Source organism: Pelophylax lessonae, assembly GCF_965119305.1.
Source record: "Pelophylax lessonae genome assembly, chromosome: 1".
In the NCBI taxonomy this organism is placed as follows: Eukaryota; Metazoa; Chordata; class Amphibia; order Anura; family Ranidae; genus Pelophylax; species Pelophylax lessonae.
In genome coordinates this window covers 607,107,572-607,125,314 of record NC_138768.1, presented here as the reverse complement: position 1 = coordinate 607,125,314, position 17,743 = coordinate 607,107,572, and the positions used below count along the sequence as shown (strand labels likewise).

The window sequence follows — 17,743 nt, the reverse complement described above, 5'->3', positions numbered from 1 at the left end:
GCTAGAAAATAATGGTGGCCACACAAAATATTGACACTTTGGGCCCAATTTGGACATTTTCACTTAGGCGTGTACTCACTTTTATTGGCAGCGGTTTAGACATTAATGGCTGTGTATTGATTTTTTTTGTTGAGGGGGCAGAAGATTTACACTGTTATACAAGCTGTACACTCACTACTTTACATTGTAGAAAAGTGTCATTTCTTCAGTGTTGTCACATGAAAAGGTATAATAAAATATTTTAAAAAATGTGAGGGATGTACTAACTTTTGTGAGATACTGTGTGTGTGTGTGTGTGTATATGTATGTATATATATATGAGATACTGTGTGTGTGTGTGTATGTATGTATGTATGTATGTGTATATATATATATCTATATTTATTTATTTATATTTATTTAGGCTACATTCACATGTCAGTTAGAAAAAAATGCATATACAAGCGTTTTTCGTTTACGCATGTGAAGCTGCACTGTTTTTAATGGAAATGTTCACATTGGTGCGTAAACATATGATGCATTCAGATCTGTATCACAAAGTCCAAAAATCTGCATCTGAGGACGTGTATACACATATACCAGGTGCAAATGCATTCTGGCATTAAAGAAAAAAAAAAAACAGGACAGTTTTACTCGTTTAAAAAACGATCTAAAGGCAAGTAGGAACCTCCAAAAACGTCAGTAAAATTGTTATGGCCGTGTTAATGTAGTCTTATATTTTATTATCTTTAGGGAATTAAATTTGCAGTAAAACTACACTGCAGTATACATACAAATTGGTATCATTGCTACTTTTTGCATGTGGTTACATTATTATTATTATTGTATTAATATTATTGTTGATATATTGTATACAGAATAATATAAATTTCTTTTTCAGGGGCACATAAAAATTGCTAAGTATGGTCTTTATTATATAACGGATCACGGAGCAGATGTAGATTTCCCGATAGGGTAGGTAAAATGCTGTTTATATGCTTTAATAAAAAATGTCCAGTAGATGGCAGAAGTATGCCAGTGTATAGTATGCACTGTTAAAAGAAAGTTCACTGAAGCCTTTTTAAAATGTATTTTCTAGTTCTATTACTAAAAAAGAACACCATTAATGTCTAGACAACTTCAGTTTAACTTCTGACATCACCACTTCTACAATTAGATGTAGTACAATGTGACCATCTGGAGGTTGTATCGGTTTTAAAAGCATCTGCAAATGCTCCCACCATTTTATTTCATAGCAGCATTTCTGCAGTCCAGCCAGGCATGGGAATGGAGCTTGACCAACATCATAAGAGAGCCATAGGGAATCGAAATGCTGCCCAGAACAATAATTTGGATTCCATGTGTATTTTGTTTCCTAGTACAGTTTAGGTGATGGGAGCAATTACCTGTACAAAAAATCTTTTTTGCCACTTTTATATTAAATTACAATATTTTTTTTTGCAGAGCAGATCTCTCTTTTAAGAGCAGCTCCAAACAGAACTTGTTTTTCTTGTTTTGAATAAACTTGGTAAGGGCTCTTTCACACGGGCGATCCGATCAGATCTGCCTGTCAGTTTTTTAGGCGGATCTGATTGGATCCTCCATGCAGCTCTATGGGGCAGCGGATGTCACAGACACCTCCGCTGATACCCGCTGCCCTCCGTATCCGATCCTGTCCGTGAAATCTGGACGGATGGAAAACCTGTTTTTCCATCCGTTCAGGGATCGGATCGGATGAGAGCAGACAGACGGTCCGCTCTCATCCGATCCCCCATAGAGAGCAGCGGGAGCTGTGACACCTCCCTCTCCGCACTGCAAGCGGAGACTGAGCTGTCATCCGCCGGCTCAGCGGGGATTGGCGGATCGATCCCCGCTGAGCAGCACGGATCCGCCTACGGAGGCGGACCGTGTGAAAGAGCCCTATGGGTTAGAACATCTCTTGGGGTTTTATTGCTGTCTGTCTGTCTGTTACATTGAAGAGGACCACAATCTCAGTTTGCCCTGGTAAAAAGTGAGGGACAATGCAACATTTTACAGCTGTACAGCAGTAGTAAAGGGTACATTTTCTGACAACTGTTGACAATGGTCATGGATAGTGTTTCACTTCATTTTTTATTTTTCTTTTGTGTCACTAGGGACAGGAAGTGCTTAAAAATCTCCCTGTCGGGGGCACAGATGACAGTTAAAACCTGACAACAGGCATTCTAACACTTACACACTCCATCCACAGCAAAAAAAAAAAAAGATTTTTGCTGGAGTTACACCTAAAATGAAATAAGTTGTTAAACAGAACTGTAAACTCAATTATATCAATATATAATTCTCAATATATGGCATTGCAACTACACATTTGCTGTTAAATTTATTCCCAGGTATTTAAGTACTTTTTTCCCCCATATAAATGGAAATTCTGATTTTAAGTTTAACTCTTCTTTTTACTTATACTCACATTTAATATTTCAGATTTTATTAGGTTTTTTTTTTAGATTTGACAAAGCTCCATATTTCTTAATTTCTTTCATCAGGTTTGGTAATGTTATTCTTGGATTGGCTACATAGAATAATATATCATCTGCATATGCGGCCACTTTATGATCAACCTCCCCAATTTTTACTCCCCCTATATCTACATTTTTCCTAATCCTCGACAAAAGTGGTTCTAGTAATAACACAAAAAGAATAGGGGATAATGGGCATCCTTGTCTCGTTCCATTTTCCATAGCAAAAGGGAGTGACAGTTTTCCATTTACTTTGATTGCTGCAGTTGTCATTATCATTTTTGGTCCTATTCCGATCGCTTCCATTGTGGCCATCATAAGGCCCCAGTCTACCCTGTCAAATGCTTTTTGGCGTTAATTGACAAAAGAAGACCCGGGTGTCCGCATCTCCTCATTTTCTGCATAATTAATAACATCCTGATCCGGTTGTCCTTCCCCTCTCTCCCTGGGACAAAACCCATTTGGTCCACATGTATCCACTCGGGCATCAACTCCTTCAATCTAGTTGCTAGAACTTTTGCATAAAATTTTAAATCCTCATTTAAAAAGGTGATCGGTCTGTAACTTGCACCCAAGGTTACATCCTTCCCTTCTTTTGGGATTAATGTAATGTGGGCCAACAGGGACTCCTTCCTAAACCCATTCCCTTCTCCTGTACTGTTAAAGTCAGCGCATCATTTGGGAATCAACTGTTCTTTACATTTTTTATAATAGAGGGTCGAATAGCGACTCATCCCTGGGCTTTTACCTGTGGATGTATTTTTTAAGGCTATTTCAATTTCTTTTTCCGAAATAGGGTCTTCTAATCTTTTTAGTTTTTCTTCTTCTAATATTGGTAATTGTGCATTTTGAATGTATTCCTGTATTTCCATTGTTCTCTTTTGTTCCATTTCCTGCAATCCTTTTTTTTTTCACTGTGTACAAGGCGCTGTAATATTCCCGGAATACCTTCGCAATCTCCCTAGTCGAATATACTTTCTCACCCTTCTTATCTTTCATTTTACCTATATAATTCCTTGCTTTTTTACTTTGAACTATTTGTGCAAGATGTTTCCCGGGTTTATTACCCCACCTGTATCTATCTGCAGCTACTCTGTTAAAGGCTATTCTTGTTTCCTGTTCTATTAATTCCTTTAATTCTTCACGCTTACCCACCATGGACTGTTGTATTTCTCCCTCCCCCGTTCTTTTATAAGCCTGCTCCAACTCGTATATTTCTTTTATAATCCTATTTTTTTTACTGGCCCTCTCCCTCTTTTTTTAGCCCCCAAGGATATTAATATTCCTCTGATGTAAGCTTTGTGTGCTTCCCACACTGTAGCTTTTGTTACTTCCGATGTTTCGTTTAGACTAAAAGTATTGTTGTATCTCCTCCCTTATTTTATATTTCCTTGTCTAATATCAAATCCTCATTCAACCACCAGTTATTCATCTTCTCCTGCATCTCTTCTTGTCTCAGTTTTACAATTACTTGGCATGATCTGACAAAGTTGTTATTCCTATTGTCGATTTCTCTATGTTTTCTATAATTCTATGATTCACCAACACATTATCCAATCTTTAGTACGTCCCATGCACCGAGAAGTAATAGGTATAATCCCGTTCTCCGGGGTGTTTTATCCTCCAGGCATCCACCAGCTGCGCCTTATGTAACTTTTTTTTGACCTGGCTCAATTTCTTACCCCCTCTTAACACTGTGTATTGTCCCCTTTAACATCAATGACAGCTTGAAGTCTTTTGTGGTATTTGTGGATGAGGCTCCTTATCTTCTCATATGGTAAAGCTACCCATTCTTCCTGGCAAATAGCCTCCAGCTCCTGTAAATTCTTGGGCTGTCTTGCACGAACTGCACGTTTGAGATCTCCCCAGATTGGCTCAATGATTTTGAAGTCAGGAGCAGTGGCAGCTGGTGCATGATAATTTGGGGGGGGGCAAATCCACCCCCCCCCCCCCCCAGCAGGACGGCCAGCCAGCAGGCAAATACACCACCACCAGCGTGATGGACAGAGGGATGGACGGCAAATACACCACCCCCCCACCCAGCGGGACGGATGGATGGCCGGACAGCCAGCATTCTTACCTCCTCCGGCTATGCGTCTCCTCCCTTCTGGCCAATAGCCAGTAAAATCGCTTCTATTTTCAGCCAGTCAGAAAAGGGGGTCTCACGTCCCCCTTCCTGATTGGCTGGGAGGAGAATCAGTGTGATAATATTCATTCACTTTTGTCATACAACTGGGTGGGCTCAGGGCGCAGTGCTCTGGGCCCCCGAACCCACCCTTTTTTGAAGCCTATTAGAGCCTTTGGCTCTATTCAGGTGCTGAACCCCTATAGAAATCCATTGCCACCGGCGCCTTGCATGTAGATTAGGGGGCTGGCTGCATAGATATGGGGGGGCTGCGCCCCAATGGAGTGTCGCCACTGGTCAGGAGACTGAGATGGCCACTCCAGAACCTTCACATTGGCAGCTTCCAGGCTGATGAATGCAAATTTTACTCCAGTATTTTTTTTATAACATACTGCATTCATCTTGCCATCAATTCTGACCAAATTTCCTGTGCCTTTGTAGCTTACACATCCCCAAAACATCAGCGACCCACCTCCGTGTTTCACAGTAGGAATGGTGTACCTTTCATCATAGGCCTTGTTGACTCCTTACCAAATGTAGCGTTTATTATTGTGGCCAAAAAGCTCAATATTGGTCTCATCATTCCAAATGACTTTGTGCCAGAAGGGTGGTGTCTGCTTGTTTCTGTGCTGTTTGGCATATTGTAAGCGGGATACTTTGCAGCATTTGCATAGTAATGGCTTTTTTCTGGCGACTCGACCATGTATCCCATCTTTCTTCAGGTGCCTCCTTATTGTGCATCTTGAAACAGCCACACCACATGTTTTCAGAGAGTCCTGTATTTCACCTAAAGTTATTTGTGGGTTTTTCTTTGCATCCCGAACAATTTTCCTGGCAGTTGTGGCTGAAGTTTTATTTGGTCTACCTGACTGTGGTTTGGCTTCAACAGAACCCCTCATTTTCCTCTTAATTAGAGTTTGAACACTGCTGATTGACATTCTCAATTCCTTGGATATCTTTTTATATCCCTTTTCCTGTTTTATACAGTTCAACTACCTTTTCCCGCACATCCTTTGACAATTCTTTTGCTTTCCCCATGACTCAGAATCCAGAAACGTCAGTGCAGCACTGGATGAAAGATGCAAGGGTCTGTCAGGAGTCCAGAAACTCTTTGACCTTTTATACACACACTATTTACAAGCAAACAGATCACACCTTTATTAGCCATTCAAACCCCTTTGTGTCAACTTCTGTGCATGTTATCAGGCCAAAATCACCAGGGTATGTAAACTTTTGATCAGGGTCATTTGGGTAGTTTCTGTTGTCATTATGATTTAAAAAGAGTAAACACAGTTGATTTTGTGTTATCATTCATATTCTTGGACAAATGGCCAAGAAATCATAAATTCTGCCAGGCCCGGGCTATGTAAACTTATGAGCACAACTATATCCATAAATATCTCGAAAGAGGTGGGCAAAAGGAGTGGTGCCTAAAATGTGCCAATAGAGACATGAGACAGGCTTCTGAGCCAGCCACTTCTGTAAATAAGGCGTAAACTTCTGCCTGGGCTTCTTGGGTGTAATAGCAGTGAGACAGGCTAGAAATCCTTGCTAGACCTCTATGCTTTCCTCTCTGATACATTAACCCCAGAGGTGTCTGCTGGGCATTTTAGCCTCCCTGCACCATAAGCCTCAGGCAAACATTTTTGTTTATAATTCTGGTGAAAGACTAAGATGCCTGGATAATTGGATTCTTCCTCTACATCCAACCCCTTCAGCTGTTTGTCTGTTAAAGTGTATCCAAAACTAAAAGCAAAAAATGTCATATATATCAGCTTACCAATCGTGAAAGGGTATTCCACTTCCATAAGAAAATATAACAATTATAAAACAAATATAGAATTTACAAATGCTGCACAAGCCATATTTTAGTTGAATATTATTAAAAATGATCCTTCTTTTTCATGCTACAGCACTGTCATTTTTTTCTAAAATTCAATGCAGTATTGCAAATTGGTAGCCACCAAGAAATGCCATTTCCTGCTTGAGTGATTAGCTCACTGTTTTTTTTTCCCAGAAGTCTGCACTAAGATACAAGTATATTTTAGGCATTCCTTGCAACAGAAATGTCAGTTTTGGTGAGATACCCACTAAGGCTGGGTTTACACTAATGGCAGAGCTTGCTGCTTCTTCTCTGCTTTATCCTTCTAAATGCCAACCCATACACACAGTTGCACAGTGGTTGCAGGTTGCAGGCGCCATTCCCTTAACCGCTTGCCGACCACCGCATGACTGTTTACTGCGGCGGTCAGCCCCTCACAGGCAGAGCGACGTAGTACTACGTCGCTAGCCTGTGAGGGTGTAGGGAGCGAGCGCGCGCCCCCGCCCCCGAGCATGTGACCGGCGGACCCGATGTCCGCCGGTCACTCGGCGATCGTCGGTGCAGAGGGAGAAAGGCAGGCGGCTGATGTAAACAAGCCGCCTGTCATTCTCCACTGTGTAGAAACAGTGATCATACGGTTCTACTATGTAGGACCGTTGATCACTGTTCCTATAGCTCAAGCCACAGCCAATCACAGTTAGAATCACGCCCCTAGGGACACACACCACCCCTCCCTCTAAAAAAAAGTTAACCCCTTCACTGCCAGTGTAATTTTACAGTAACATTTCATATGTATAGCACTGATTACTGTAGAAATGTCACTGGTAACCCCAATAGTGTCAAAAATGTCAGTCAAGGGTCCGATCTGTCCGCCGCAATGTCGCAGTACCGCAAAAAAAATTGCAGATCGCCGCCATTACACGTTAAAAAAAAAAACAACAAAAATTACAAAAATCTTTTCCTTTGTTAGTAAATGCGATAACTTTTGCGCAAACCAATCAAAATACGCTTTTTGCGATTTTTTTTTTTTTTTTTACCAAACATATGTAGCATAAAACAAATTGGCCTAAAATGTTAAAAAATTTAGATTTTTACATTTTTTTTTTGGGGAATTTCATATAAAAAAATGTGAAAAATATTGTTATTTTTGCAAAATTGACGCTCTTTTTTTGTTTATAGCGCTTGATCAAAAAATCGCACAGGTGATCAAATACCACCAAAAGAAAGCTCTGTTTGTGGGAAAAAAAGTAAGTCAAATTCGTTTAGGTACACCGTTGCACGACCGCGCAATTGTCCATTAAACGAACGCAGTGCCGAATCACAAAAAAACCCCTGGTCGGAATGGGCGTAAAATCTTCCGGGGCTTAAGTGGTTAAATGAGTAGCGTTCAGCAGTGGTTCTGCTCTTCAAATGTGAAAGGGTAGCATATTTTTGCTGCATCATTTGTACACCTCTTCTGGCTGCCTTTGGAGCTTGGGAGACCGTAAAAATGTGGCTCAGCTGCCTTTTTTTTTTTCCACCTAAATGCAAGTGTAAATGAGTCTTAAGGGTGAATTACTTCTAAAGGGATGCCGACACCATGACATTTCTCATCAGAACACTGCACCAAGTGATTATAATAAACTAGACCCCCCCATTCAGAAACAGTCTGCACAGGACATGGTCAAACTAACAGCTATTTCTTAAGCCCCGGTTCACCCTGCTGAAATTTATCATGCGACTTGCGACACATAAGGTCGATCTCATGACAAGTCAAAACACATTAATTTCAATGGGTGCAACTCAAGTTGTAGTGACAATAAAAAAAAAATGTTCCTGTACTACTTTCCTGCAACTTTAGTGATTTGAGTACCATAGATTGCAATGTTAAATTACAAAAGTGGCAAGGCAGTATCGGGGAACTCGCAAGCAAGTTGCACAACTTTGAAGTCTCAGCAGTATGAACCAAGCCTTAGAGGAGAAACCGGTAGAAAGATGCAACAAAGTTTGTTAAAATCCTTGCAATGTACAGTGGTCACCCAGAGGATATTGTTTTGTTTTTTTTCCAGTAAAAGTGGAGTTACTTTTTAAGGGTGGTGTCTGCATTAATGTTCTTATTTTAATCGTACAGTATAGGACCTAGGTTAGGCTTTTACCTTTAGGTGATTGGACACTGCCAAGCCTTTGAGGACATGCCCCCATTGGTGTCTCCTCTATAACCCTACCCCACTCTCTAAGTTCTCAGTTTTTTGCTAGCAAAAGAACCTTTTCTCCCTTACAAATAAATCACTTTTAGCTTATCTAATTTATTATTTTGGCTTCAGATTCTTTGGTCAAATTTTTAATCAAGTCTTCACTGTCTTCTAAAAAAGCAATCGAGGCAATGCGTCTGGATTGGCGCAACCTCAGTAAAACCTTGGGAATAAATAGGTATTTTATTGCAACCTACCAAGCCTTAGATGCTATGGCTGCATTTGTTTCTTGTTTCTGCTTTTATTTTATTTTTTAATTGTATTTTCACCTGGTAATCTGGCCAGTAACACACTTACTGTTTTAGAGAAGATGCACTATCTATGGAGGAGCAACGGAGACACTCTTGGACAGTAGTACTGTCTGGAGAGGGTGTGTGCTAGATAGACAGACTTTAAAAACATAATTGACTAACAAAGCCTTAATACAGCCAACATGTTTTAAGCAGTTACTAAAACAGCTTTTTTTGTTTTTGGTTTTAGATTAATTTCTCTTTCATTAATTGACGGACACAGCTCCTGGTGATCATAACCATGGGGTATACTGCCCCCTACAGGAGTAGGACACTAGGCAGAAAATAATTCTGGCTACACCCATGGGCAGTCCCAGGGGGTATACTTCCTCTCTCTGCTATAGCCACTCAGATTTTTTTCTGCCTAGTCAGGAGTAAGGACCTAGTTCCTTGCTGGGATCTTTGATCCTGGCAAATTTTTTTCTTTTTAGATAAGACATTTTTTCTCCTGTATTTTTCCTGTGAGATCTACAATCTGCTGGACTGGGCAACGGGCTGGATAATCTAGATCCAGCAGTCACCCCAGTCTGGCCAGCAAGCGCGCGCAGACCTCAGCTTCGCGCTAGGTCGGCCGCAACATAGCCTTGTTAGACAGGGGCTGGCCTGCAAGTTAAACGCCTCGCGAGGTCGCATACCACCAGGTCTCAGCCAAAGTCACAGCATTCCTCCTGGTCGACAGCCCCCCATTTAGATGGAGAGGGGTTCTGTCTGGATCGGTGCCCGCCTGGTTTCTGGTATGGTGAGTAGCTGCCCCCCCGGAGGCTTTTGGGGTTGACGTGGACCCCTCCTTGGGATGGTCGGACCCCCGGATTCCCCTCCTTCCTGCAGGCACCCCCCCTTGCCAAGTCCCTCACCTGCCCCTCCCTTCCCTCCACATACTCTGGGGCTGTTTGGGTTGTCTGGCCACTGTTCCTGGGGTGGGGGCAGGGTGCTTACTAGTGATGGGTGCCTTGGGGGGTGCGCCACCGGTGACCGGATAATCGACTGTGCGGAGGGGTTGTACCTGGGGGTGGGGCTCCCGCCAGGGCCCCCCATCCTGCACGGATATGTCCCTGAGGCCTGGTCTCCCTCTTGGGTCCCTGTATGCCTCATGGGGCTGCCATTTTGTTGTAGCCTGTGTATTCCTATACACAGCGGCCATGTTTGTGTAGTACAGCGGCTATTTTGCTGTGGTTTGCCATTGAAAATAGCTGTGGCCATGACAGTAGTGCCCTGTGGGCGGCAATTTCGGCGGTGGGAGCCCCTCCTCATCCCCTGGTGCTGACTCCTGGATGATTTTTCTTCCTGATCGCTGCATGTGTAGTGCATTATCCTGGTGGCTGCAGGCGCTTGTTTCTGCGGGTTGTGATTCTGGTGGGATCCTCTCCCTCTCTACTGAGGATTGCTTGGTGCTTGTGCCTGGCGACCAGGCGGTGCTGTCATTGTGGTGGGGGTTGTCCCTTAGCAGTGTTTTACACCTTTTGTGGGGTCCCCTTGGTGACTCATGGAGTCTTTGGAGTACATTTCCCCACCTGATTTCCTCTCAGAGGCTGCAGGGCCCTTGCGGGTGATGGGCTAGCAAAAAGCGCCCTCCGCCTCATCTGTCTCATCAGATCCTGAATCTGATTCGGCCGCAGTGGACGTGAGTCCCCTTGCAGGGTCTGCAACCACACACCTGGAATCTTCTCATAGTGAGGATGATTCCTCCACGTCTGCAACCGCGTACGAAAAGGCACTGGTGGATGCACTGATTGTATCTGTGAGTGAGATGGAGAGGAGATTTCCTCACCTCTATCAATATCAAGGATGCCTACCTTCACATTCTATTATGTGCCAGTCACCAGCGTTTTCTCCTCTTTGATGTGGGAGAGGAGTATTATCAGTTTGTGGCGTTACCCTTTGGTTTCGCCTCTGTTCCTCGGGTCTTCACAAAAGTGTTAGCCCTGCTGCTAGCTTTGCTACGCCAATTGGCGATCGTGGTACTGGGCTACCCGGGCGATCTCCTTCTGTGAGCAGAGTCTCCCTCTGCTCTGGTGAAAAACCTGGAGATCACAATATGATCTCTGCAGGAGTTTGCCTGGATTCTGAATTTTCAGAAGTTTGCTCTGGCTTCGTCCATGAAGCTGGACTATCTGGGCCTGACTCTGGACTCGGCCTTAGCCAGAGTGCTTCTTTCTCTGGACAAACTCAAGAAATTGCAGGCTGCAATTCGCCTCCTGCTGTCCAACAGATGGTCTTCCCTCCAGACTTGCATGCGGGTGCAGGACCTGATGGTGTCTACCTTGGAGGCGGTCCTGTTTGCATGGTTCCATACGAGGTCCCTGCAAAGGGAGATTCTGACCAAATGGGACAAGACTCCACAGTCTCTGGACAATCATAGTTGAATCGGGGAATGAAGCAGTCCCTGATATGGTGTCTTCACTCTCCGGCGCTTCGGCTTGGAAAATCCTTCCTCCCCTTGTATTGGACAGTGGTTACCATGGATGCCAGCCTGTCCGGCTGGGGAGGCGTCCTCAGCAAGCATTCTGCTCAGGGGATCTGGACGCTGGATTCCAGACTACCGATCAATGTCTTGGAACTCCGAGCAATCAGACTGTGTCTGGATCATTGGACGGATAGTCTTTAGGGTTGTCCAGTGCACATTCAATCAAACAATGCCACGGCCATGGCTTACGTTAATCATCAAGGGGGCACAAGAAGTGTCACTGGAGGTAGCCAGTATTCTAAGGTGGGCAAAATGGTTCTTCCAGTCCTCTCCACCGTACACATTCCTGGGGTGGAAAATTGGCAATCGGATCACCTCAGTCTGAGATTTAATATACTAGCAGTATATCCCTCGTGCCAAATGGACCACAAATTGGATCTGGGTAGTATGTGAATGTGCAGCTGCTATAGTAAAAGGGTGAAAAGTGATTGTGTATAGCCACAAGTATAGGGGCTACTTATAGCACTTGCTTCATAATATATTAATGCTTTCAATAATTACAAAATTAAGAATATAAACATAACACTAAAGTGCAAAACAGTGCATCAGTATTACAAATAAATACAGTATGAACAAATAGTTTACAAAATGAATATGATCCAATGCAATTTAAAGTGTGAGGGACGTGTCGGGTGCTACTGTCCCATTAGTGCTCAAAAAAGTTCGTAATAACAAGTTCATAAAGTGACTTTTGTGTAGACAGTTCAAAATATCCTAAGTGCAATATGAGGATTTTAAAGTGCAGGTGCTCTGTGCCCTGCTTCCAGACTAGCCTTGTGATGACAATCGATTTCCACTGTGAAGGATAATAGAAAAACTCACTCACCAGAGGGAATGGGTCTTATATACCTTATGGCGTTAAGACCGGACAACACTTGTTTGGCCACCAGGGCCAGGATGCTTTAGGGTGTAATTCCTCAGCTTTCAATAATAGCAGCCCTCACTCCTCTCCATCCATACATCCGACCGATTAGGGGATAAGAAAGAGAGCTCCAGATGGTGTAATACCGTTAAAGTTTTTTATTTTCTTCCACGATACAAATGAACACAGTGCAAGCACGATAAAAACAATAAAAAGCGTCACAGACGGAGCCCTGGAGTGGAAAGCGGTGATTACCGTATTGCGTTCCACTCGGCTCCCGTGACGTCACAGCGTGCGTTCCACCTTACGCGCATTTCGTCATTCCGTTGACGTCTTCAGAGGTTTGCTAGGGGGGGCAATCGTGCATGCTTGCTCTCGAGCCCCGCTCTGTGTGTCCATAAGACACACAGAGTGGGGCTCAATGCCAATGGCCAATAAGGAGAAATAGAGCCAAGGGAGCCTTGGTTCTCATGCACATTGCTGGATAGAGATAAGGCTCAGGTATGTATTTAGGTGGGGCTGTGGGGGAAGCTGCATTCAGAAGATTTTTTTACCTTGCTGCAAAGAATGCAGTAAGATACAAAACCTTCAGCCTTTACAACCACTTTAAGGTAAAGGTGAAAGTTTCAAGGTATGCCATGATTTCGTTTTTAGCAGTTCTAAATATGTCTTGCTCTCCAAACCGCTCTCAAGGGTGTCTCCCTTGCTCCTCCATAGATAGACACCCTAAAACTGGAAGTGTGTTACTGACCACTTGGCTAAAAGGAAGGAAAATTTAAAGCAGCCACCACATTTAGAGATCGGTAGGCTGCAATATATATATATATATATGTTTTTTTTATATATCTCTGTATAAATCTTTATTGTGTTGCTTTTCGTACTGCTCTTTTCTAGATATCCATCATACTTAGCCCCGGAAGTCGTTGCCCAAGGGATTGTAAAACACAAAGATCCCACTCTGCATGAAAAGCCTCGACCCTCTGGACCAAAGTCAGACGTGTGGTCTCTAGGTGTTATTTTATTTGAGCTATGTGTGGTATGTCAAATTTTTCTGATTCTCTGCTTTGATTGCTGCTTTTAGTTGGGTGGATATGGGGGAAGTATTGAGACCAGCTGGTATATTTTGTGGTCAGTGGTTGAATGGGGCTTTCCAGTAGAGTGTCATTTATCTGCAGTAAGTAGCCTCTCACCCAAGTGTTGTAAAAGCAATGGGGCTGTTGTGTGTTTTAGTGATATATTATAATGTCATATGATATGAGTGATATGAAAAGATTGTCAGACAGACGGTCTCCTTCCTCCCACTAAGAAAACACAGCTGTTTCTATCTATACTGTATATTGCAATCGCATTACAATATTAGGCACAGCAGTAAATATAATAGAATAACATCTTTAGATATGTGTGCTTAATGTTAAAATATGTATGGTTTAAATGAAACAGAACCACTTTTTTTAAGGTTTTACATCTGCCTAAAATCAATATTTCTCTTACGTCCTCCGACAGTCGCCGCCCCTCCTTATTCGTCACTATGGGATTATTGACCTTTGCTCCGTAGGAGTAGCTAGGCAACAGAATACGTCAATATTAAAGCTTTTAGCATATCCCACCCCCAGGGGGTGGTCTTTTCAGTCAATACCCTCCTGCTTCCTGTATCCATACCTCCGTTTCATTGTCTAGCTTTCAGGAGTTAGCTGGCTGTTTCTGTGCTGGGGCATTTTGTCTCAGCCTTTATCTTCTTTTTGATTTTATTTGAGTTTTTTTCTCTCTCTTTACTTAGCTGTTACTTTTGTCAGCATTAGTTAGTTCTTCTGATGAAGAGGATCGTGCGGGCTGGGTCTCGGGCTGGCCCCCCTGGTCGCAGGTTGTGGGCCAGTGGCTTCCCAGCCTGCCATCGAGCGTTCAGTCAGGTATTTTTCCTGGCATATGTGAGCGACCCATCCCTGTTCGCTGCAGGGATGCTGTGGTGAGGTGGCTACCTCACTGGACGCCATGCGGTTTCGCACCGCAGTTCTACTGCGTCCTGGCTGCGACTCTCCCTGTCCCATGTGCAGTGGCTTGATCGCTTGTGCGGGTTCCCCACGCCATTCAGAAGGTAAGTGTACTCTGTGTGGGGACCTGTCTGTTTAGTGGGTGTCAGTCTGGGACTGTGTAACCCTGCTTCTGTACACACTATTGGGCTCCCTATCTGTTTTGGCTGCATTCTGTGGGCTGCAAGGAGGGGGGCCATGCTGCACTGTTTCTGTGTTCAGACTGTGTGCTTTTATTACTGTGTGACAGGCTGTATGCTGCGGGGCATGATTTGATCGTGTTTGTGCATACATGCGGCGGCCGCTGCTGCGGTCCGCCATTTTTTTTATTATACTGCAGGCGTGTGATGGTGTTTTACTATGTGGGGGAGCGGCGTTTTTGGCGCCAAGCGCCGCCATTTTGGCGGCGATCACTCCGGCCTCATGTTAGCACTGCAGGATCTCTGCCTTTACTTCCTCCCCCGGCGGCCATTTTTTTGTAGCCTTCCATAGGCTTTATAGGAGCGGCCTTTATTGCATCACTTCCTTTTCCCTGGGCACACCGATCGATACAGCAGCAGCAGTGATCTCTCCAGGTTTTTACCCTCTTTAATCCTGTATTCCTTGCCTGAGTTTGTACTTTTCCCTGTGGGGGTCGGCTTGTGCTGGTGTGTGTGTGCGGTGGGCTGCGCTCGCCGCGCTGTTAAAGGGGCAGTTACCCTTTTTTTTCTCCTGCAAACTTTTGGGGGCATGGATTCTCAGGAAAGCAAATTTCCTCCCACTTTGCTGGGAGGCCAAGGGGCTGCTGCTGTTTCCCCTGAGGGGGGCGATTTGGCCACCATTGTGGCTAACCTGGCTGCTCAGGTGCAGATGCTTGTGGCTGCTCAATCTACAAAACGGCCCAGAGTTTCAATCTCCTCTGATTCAGAGGGCGAAGGTGATGGGGCTGCTATGGCTGGGGTCCCCTTATTGGGGTCCCGTTCGTCCCTGGACTTTGCAGGGTCGGAAGGGGAGGCAGAGGTTGAAGGGGTTGATGATTCCCCCCCTGGCTCGTCTGAAGAGCTTGCAATCATGGATGAATTGGTTGCTTCTATCAAACAAACGCTGCCTTTGCAGGATGAACCATGTCCTCCTGCCGTCCTGGCCTCTTATGGGACGTAGCGGAGACGCAAAACGTTGCAGGTTTTCCCTTGCACTGAGGATTTTCAGCGCGCTGTTAGTGAACAATGGCGCAATCTAAAACAGCCTTTTGCTGTGCCCAGTCGGTTCAAGCTGCGTTATCCTTTCACGCCCGCCACTGATGAACGTTGGTGTGTGCCACCTCCGGTGGATCACGCGGTGGCGGTTTTGAATAAATCTACTGCGATTCCGGCGTAAGATACCCCGGTGTTCCGGGACCCCACGGACAGGAGACTGGAGTCTCTTGCCTGCCATACTTACTCGGTTACCGGTTCCATGCTAGAAGCTATTTTTGCTTCCCTTATGGCAGCTCAGGCTGTCGCGGATTGGACGCAGGTGCTCAGGCGCGTCCTGGTGGCTGATTCTGCCCCGCCGACAACGTTGGCTATGGTGGATCAGATTCATCAGGGTGTCATGTATTTGTGTGATGCGGAATTAGATGTAATTCCTTTGGCTGCACGTGTGCACAGCGTGGCGGTGTTGACACGCTGTTTGATTTGGCTGAAATGTTGGTCTGTGGACCAATCTTCTCGCAAAACTTTATCAAATTTGCCCTATACGGGATCTCGCCTTTTTGGCGACTCACTGGATTCGCTGATAAAGGGGATCTCTGGGGGTAAGAGCACGCTCTTGCCCCAATCTCACAAGGCTAAGGGTGCTCAAGGTAAGAAGCATGCTTCGTTTAGGCCCTCTCAGGGGTCCTTTCGTGCCTTTCGGTCGCACTATAAGGGCAAGCCCTTCAAAGGTCAAGGCTCCCAAAAGAAGCCGTGGACAGGTAAGCAGAAGTCCGGCCAGTCCGGGTCCGCTGCCCATAACAACGCGGCCTGAAGGGGCGCCCTCACCCAGTTCTGGGGTGGGGGGACGTTTGCTCGGTTTTCTTCAACCCTGGCTGGCCCGCGTGCGGGACAGGTGGGTTCAGGAGATCGTTCGGTCCGGGTACAAGATCGAGTTCCTATCTCGGCCGGCGAACAGGTTTTTTCCCTCAAACCTTCAACTGTCTCCGGAGCGTTTGCGGGATCTGCACCTGGCGGTGCGGGACCTGCGGGCTCAGGGAGTGGTGGTTCCGGTGCCTCATCGGGACAGATTTCGGGGGTTTTATTCAAATCTGTTCACTGTGCCCAGGAAGGAGGGCAAGGTACGTCCGATTCTGGACTTAAAAGCTCTGAACCGCATTGTGCGGGTTCGCAAGTTCCGCATGGAATCCCTGCGCTCGGTGGTGGCTGCTCTGGTTCCGGGAGAATTCATGGCATCCATCGACTTGAAGGATGTGTACCTTCACATCCCCATTTTCGAGGGTCACCAAAGGTACCTTCGATTCGCCATTGCGGAGGATCATTACCAATTCATGGCGTTACCCTTCAGTCTCGCTTCGGCTCCGCGGGTGTTCACCAAGGTGCTTGCACCGGTTCTGGCCTTATTGAGAGCCCAGGGTATCTCAATCCTGGGGTATCTGGACGACATTCTGGTTCGGTCTGCGACCAGTCAGGGTCTGGTGAAGGACTTTTCCGTCACGATGCAGACTCTGCAGGAGTTTGGTTGGACGATAAACTTCCCAAAATCGACGCTGTGCCCGTCGGTTCGTCTTCCCTATCTGGGAATTATCCTGGACTCTGTTCAGGCGAAAGTTTTCCTACCGGAAGACAAGCTCAAGACACTTCAGGACGAAGTCAGGTCCCTTCGGGATGTTCCGTGCTCATCCCTCCGGATGGGCATGCGGTGTCTAGGTTTGATGGTCTCGGCTTTCGAGGCGATTCCCTTTGCCCAGTTTCACACGAGGGGTCTCCAGGCGGAAATCCTGTCCAGGTGGGACGGGCGACCACAATCTCTGGATCTTCAGATCTCGTTGAGTCCTCGCACCAGAAGGGATCTTCTGTGGTGGCTGCAGTCCCCGGCGGTGTCGGGGGGCAAGTCTTTCCGTCCGCTTTCATGGACGGTGATCACCACGGATGCCAGCCTGTCGGGCTGGGGTGGTGTTCTGGGCGTTCTGTCCGCCCAGGGTACTTGGTCGGAGGGGGAATCCTCCCTTCCGATCCACATTCTGGAATTGCGGGCGATAAATCTCTGCCTTCGACGTTGGACGGACAGGCTTCAGGGCCGTCCGGTTCAGGTGCAGACGGACAATGCCACAGCGGTGGCCTACACCAACCACCAAGGGGGCACCAGGAGTGCCCGAGCGGCTCGGGAGGTGGCCGACATTCTGTCTTGGGCCGAGACGCACGTCCCGGCGATCACGGCAGTTTACATTCCGGGGGTGGAGAACTGGCAGGCGGATTATCTGAGTCGCCAG

At 45.6% G+C, this 17,743-nt stretch overlaps 1 protein-coding gene across 1 annotated transcript in view; it reads left to right on the top strand.

Moving 5' to 3' along the window:
* The window catches only part of TBCK (TBC1 domain containing kinase), a 554,412-nt gene that overhangs the window by 95,774 nt on the left and 440,895 nt on the right, over positions 1-17,743 (top strand). Inside the window, exons 5-6 of the mRNA XM_082256928.1 lie at positions 881-954; positions 13,166-13,307. Coding sequence (XP_082113054.1) covers positions 881-954; positions 13,166-13,307 — 216 coding nt within the window. The remainder of the gene's footprint in view (positions 1-880; positions 955-13,165; positions 13,308-17,743) is intronic.